This window comes from Hyperoodon ampullatus (assembly GCF_949752795.1).
Source record: "Hyperoodon ampullatus genome assembly, chromosome: 19".
NCBI lineage: Eukaryota > Metazoa > Chordata > Mammalia > Artiodactyla > Ziphiidae > Hyperoodon > Hyperoodon ampullatus.
In genome coordinates, this window is record NC_136932.1 from 51,830,036 (window position 1) to 51,836,035 (window position 6,000).

The following is a 6,000-nucleotide window of genomic DNA, read 5'->3' on the forward strand; positions in this document are numbered from 1 at the left end:
CCACGAGCTCCTGTATCTCTGCATCTGTGCTCTTATTCTCCGCCTTCTCTCCTGTACTTTGATGAACGGCCCCTGCTTCTATCTAAGGCCAATCCCGCCATGCTTGGTCCTTTCCCTTCTTGACAACTTAAGGACGTAGATCCAAACTCCTCCCCCTTCTTTCTTACATCATCACTTTCCCCCTCTCTGCTAAATAGACTCCTTCTCTTAGCACGCAGACACTTACCCCTCCAGTCACTAACCCTACCCCATTTTTTCCTTCCCTTTACAGCAAGACTTCTTAAAAGAGTTTCTCTTCTTGCTGTTTCCAGTTACTCTTCTCCCTCCCATCCCCTCTGGAACCCATGTCAGTTCCCCTTGCACCCTCACCGTTCCATCAGAGCTGCTTTTGTCAAGGTCACCATTGATTCCATATTGTTAAACTCTGAAACTCACCTATTTGACGTTTCAGCAGTATTCCGTGTGGTTGGTTACTCCTTCATCCTTGAAATACTTTCTTCTCTTGGTTTCCAGGGACCTACAGTCTCCTTTTTACCCCCCTAGCCACTCTTTCTCAGTTTCCTTTGCTGCCTTTTACATCTTTAAATGTAAGAGTGTCGGGGGATGATGGAAATATTCTGTATTTTGATTGTGGTGGCGACTACACACAAGTGTGTACATTTGTCAGAACTCATCACACTACAACACTTAAAACTGATGGATTTTATTGCACGTAAATTATGCTTCAGTAAAATTCATTTTTAAAGTATATGGGAATTGTTGGTGACCTCTAATAAATACAGTATTTCTTTTGGGGGTGATGGAAATATCCTGGAATTAGATAGTGGTGGTGGTTGCACAGCATCTGAATATACTAAAAGCTACTGAATTGTACACTTTAAAATGGCCAGTTTTATGTTATGTGAATTTTATCTCAATTTTTTAAATTATAAAAAAAAATGTGAATGGAGACACATATCAGTGCCACAGAGGCTGTGGCAGGACCAAGAAGTCTAGGACTCCCCAGCCTCAACCCCACAGGGCCCAGTGCCCTCTCACCTGGTGCTGTGGCAGGATAGCTTGTATGGAAGGTGAGGTAAGAAGGAAAAAAAAAAGCTGTTTTAGGGCTTGGTCCCTGGACCTCTCCTCTTTTCTATATTCACCTTCCCTTGGTGATCCAGTCTTAAAGCTTTAAATTCCATCTATAAACTGATAAACTTCCAAATTTATATCCTGCCCCTGAACTTCAGATTCACGTATCCAGACTCAACATCTCTACCTGCACATCTGCCTAAACGTAGCTTCTAATCTTCTTCCTTAAATCTGTTCTTCCCACAATATTCTCTGTCTCAATAAATGATACCTCTATTCCTCATTTAAGTAAAAGACCTTGGAGTTACCCTTGACCTCTCTTTCTCATATCCCACATCCTCTCTGGCAATAAATCATGTGTACATCTTGACCTTCAAAATATATCCAGAATCCAACCATCTCTGAGCACTGCCACTGCTACACAGTAGTCCAAGTCCCTGCCACCTCTTACTGCATTTATTGCATTGTTCCCGAATTGATATTCCTGCTTCTGGCCGTGCCCCTACCCCTACCCAAAGTCTACTCTCAACAGAAAGTGGAAGGATCCAGTTAAATGTAAATCAGATCACAACTCAAAACTTTCCTCTGATTAAAACCCTTTAAAGGCTTCCCAACTCACTCAAGTGAGGGCCAGAGACCATATAGTTAGCTGCAAGGCCCTCCCTAGATCGGCCTTCCAGTACCACTCCATCCTTGTTCTCTTGCAGCTCCCACCTGATTCCACACTGTGGCTCTACCAGCCTTTTCACTGTTTTTTGAGCCTGCTGGACACACTCAGCTGCTTCACACTTGTGGTTCCTTCTGCCTGAATGCTTTCCCCCCAAATATCCTCATGTCTCATTTCCTCAGCTCTTCAGGTCTTGGCTCAAATGACATTTTCAATAAAGCCTTCCCTGGCTATTCTTCTAAAAGTTCAACTCTGCCAACTCTCCTGTCTCCTTCCTCTATTTTATTTTTTCCTTAAACATTATTCCCATTAACACTGTATGCTTAACTTATTTATTTTGTGTATTTTCTGACTCTGCTACTAGAAGGTGAGTTGTACAAGGCCAGGAATTTCTGCCTGTTTTGTTCCTTTTGTCTGTTCTGTGTCTTAAACAGTATCTTGCACATAATAGGCACTCAGTAAATATGTGCTGACAGACATACTACTGACACTCAGTGCTACAGGGCATTCTCGTCATAAGTCAGGCAAAATCAGTGGCAAATTCAAATTCATGTCTCTGGCATGTTGTGCTCTCTGTGGGACAAATTCAGTTAAATGGTGGACATAATTTCTCATAGTATTTTAAAAGTTTTTCTCTGCTTCCTTTTTTTTTTTTTCTGAGTGACTGATTCACTTAAGGTGAACACACATATTAAATAACTAGTTTCTATGTGTGTGTGTATATGTATGTATAAAAATAAGTCAGTTATGAAGTGTTAGTATAATTTTTTAGTGTACATAGGGATTAGAATTTGTTTATTTAAAAAAGCAAAAGGTATGAGCTCAGTGATTACTGATCATTAGCACTGCATAGACTTCTGATTTTAAGATTGAATATCCTAGTTTTGTGATGCTCTCAATTATCCTTGACCCATCTATATGTTGATGGTACTATGGATTTGAGAAAATGAAGAATAGTAATTCATATAATTCTTTAATTTTGTGTTGATATCTTTAATAGAGGTGTCGCTAAAGATTAGAGAATGACCCTTTAACCTTGATGAAAAGGAAATGAGTGGAATATACCTGGAGTTGTAGCTACAAGATATCTTGTTTCAAGGACACAGTCAGTGACTGCAGAAATAGGCACTTCCATCTTTCAAAGAACTGTCTGTGGTAGTATTCTATGAGACAGTAACTCTGAGACACGATTTGGAGATTTAAAGCCAGCTTTGGAACAAGCTGCATTATGCATGCTTTGCTGGGTCTTCTGTGGTGATGGCAAATAATGAGTTAAAAACTGTTTGTGTTTCCCACAGGGATACAAATATTTATATCTGACCCCTCAAGATTATAAGAGAGTCAGTGCTCTCAACTCTGTCCATTGTGAACACGTGGAGGATGAAGGAGAATCCAGGTAGGTATTATGTATCAGAATAATTTGGCTGTGGATTAAAGAAAGGAGAATATGATCATTTTTTTCTCACTGTCCTGCTGATCATGACCTTGAAGAGCAGTGAAGATTGCTTGTTGAGTAATCTAGAAGTCTTAGGTTTGTATCTCAGCTGTACTGCTTACTAGCTGAAAGACCTTATTATTGATTAAGGTTTTAAAACTATATAATAATTATTCATTTTGAAAAGTTGGAACATATAAACAATTACGAAGAAAAAGTAAAAATCAGCTACAGTCCTACCAAGAGATCACAGTTATTAATGTATATTATATTCTTTCTGTCATATATATATATATATATATATACACACACACCTTTTTTCCTACATAATTGGGATCATAATAGAAAAGGGCTTTTGTAATTTGTTCTTTTTACTAAATATTATTTAGGGAGAAATTTTATATATTCTTACAGTATTATTTGAGAATATGATATTTAATGGCTTCATATAAATCATTATAATGAATATATCATATTTGAACATACAGACTATCCCAGTTTTTACTGCTGTATCCCTGGGCTGGTCATTCTTTTATGTAAACTTTGAAGAATATCTCTGGCTATTCCCTTTGGGTTAATCTCTAAAAGTGAAATTACTGGTCAAAAAGTATGTCCATTTTTTAAGATTTTTTGGGATAATTTCAAATTGTCCTCCCAAGAACTGCACTCCCACCAGCAGTATATGGTAGTGCTTGTTTCCCCTCTTTAATTTTTTTCTCCACCCTTGCCAACACTGTTTACTGTAAATTAATAAAATAGGATAAAAACAGCCATTGTTATTTTAACTGGTATTTTTTTTTTTTTGCGGTACGCGGGCCTCTCACTGTTGTGGTCTCTCCCGCTGCGGAGCACAGGCTCCGGACGCGCAGGCTCAGCGGCCATGGCTCACGGGCCCAGCCGCTCCGTGGCATATGGGATCCTCCCAGACCGGGGCACGAACCCGTATCCCCTGCATCGGCAGGCGGACTCTCAACCACTGCGCCACCAGGGAGGCCCTAACTGGTATTTTTGATCCCCAGTGAAGTTGAACATTTTTATAATCTATCTGCAAGTATTTTCCAGAATGTTAATAAGTTGCTCCAATACCGTTTATTGAATAATTCATACTTTCTTCACTTTTATAATAATCTTAACTCAATTACCAGGCTTTATATTCTGTTTTTTGTTCTATTCTTGGACTAACGCCACACTATTTTAACTACTTTAATGAGCCAGAGTTCCTCACATTCTTAATTTTTCCCCAAGTTTTATTAGCTATTTTTGTCTTTTTACAGATAGGCTCATTTTTTTTTTAATTCCCCCAAACTTTCCATAATGATTTTGGTTCAGTTTGCATTAGGTTTATAAATCAATTTAGGAAGATCTGAGAGCTTCATAATATTAACTCTTCCCAACAAGAAACCTGGTATGTTTTTCCAGTTATTTAAGTGTATTTTTTAAAGTTTTATAGTTTTCTTTATATAGATTATGCCAGAAATTCCCACTCTTTCTTGGTTCACAGCACCTTTACTGTCTCTGTAAGTTTTTCATAGCACCTTTAGGCAAAAAGATATGCCTAATATTTCTGATTGTTAAGGAAGCTGACCCAGACAGCTTCATAAGTATTTTTGCCACAAACAACGTGGGTTTGAACTGTGCGGGTCCACTTCTGTGTGGACATTTTCAACAGTAAATACAACAGTACTACACCATCTGTGGTTGGTTGAATCTACAGATGTGCATCCATGGATATGGAGGAACCATATATATGAGGGCCAACTATAAGTTATACTCAGATTTTCAACTGCTGAGGGTCGATGCCCCTAACCCTGGCATTGTTCAAGGGTCAACTGTATAATACACATAACTGAAAAAATCTTATTCTATTCTTAAATAATTACAATTACTTACTAATGGGATATTTGCATCCATATGACATTGCAAACCTTGGAATCAGCTTGGACATAGCCACCCTCACGTCTTGTTCTGCACTGATTTTTGTGCAGAACTTTTTTTTTTTCCCCCACAGAAACTGAAAACCCAGCTTTGCAAAGATAGGACATTGTCAAAAGGAAAGTAGCAGTACCTCATGTTAAACCATGAACTACTTAAAACTAGTAGTTCACACGGCATCCAACAGACATCACGTATCATAGTGTTTCTCTCAAAAATCTGAAATATCCTTCAGTGCACCTGACAGTTCACTGTGGCATCCATCCCAGGATGTCTTGGTATACAGTGGAGGTATGGTGGGATTTTGCCAGTTTTTAAATATCCCTATATGTTTTGCATTTTTCTTGCTACTCTGAATGGGATTCCCACCCCACCCCCGCCATTATATTTTTCAACTCTTTATTACTGGTATCTCAGAAAGCTATTGATTTTGTATATTGCTATTGTTAAAGCAAGTCAGTTTTCTTCTCTGAGCTTTAGTTTCCTCATCTGTATGATGAAAATCAAGTTATCCAATATATGTAAAGCCCTTAGCACAGAACTCAGCACATAGTAAGCAATCAAAAATCCTGGGTATCATTATCTATGATAATGGAGATGATATTCCCTATCACACTGGACTGTTGTGAGGAACAAAAATGATATACATGAACATGTTTTGTTAATTGTATTACACTACACAAAGGTTTTTATTATAAGTAACATTAAAATTTGGTACTACTTTTTTTTTTTTGGCCATGCCATGCACGAGGGGATCTTATTTCCCCCAACAGGGATTGAACCCATGCCCCCTGCAGTGGAAACGTGGAGTCTTAACCACTGGACCACCAGGGAAGTCCCTGGTACTACTTTTAAAGAATGATACTCTTAAAGGTAGAAGGCTCAGATCACAGAG

At 38.5% G+C, this 6,000-nt stretch overlaps 1 protein-coding gene across 2 annotated transcripts in view; it reads left to right on the forward strand.

Moving 5' to 3' along the window:
• The window catches only part of ACACA (acetyl-CoA carboxylase alpha), a gene marked incomplete at both ends in the record, with an annotated part of 208,309 nt that extends 205,171 nt beyond the window's left edge, over window positions 1-3,138 (forward strand). For both annotated transcript variants that reach the window (XM_079726304.1, XM_079726305.1), the window contains one exon: window positions 3,037-3,138. In XM_079726304.1, the coding sequence (XP_079582430.1) occupies window positions 3,037-3,138 (102 nt within the window). The remainder of the gene's footprint in view (window positions 1-3,036) is intronic.
• Window positions 3,139-6,000: the final 2,862 nt, after the last annotated feature.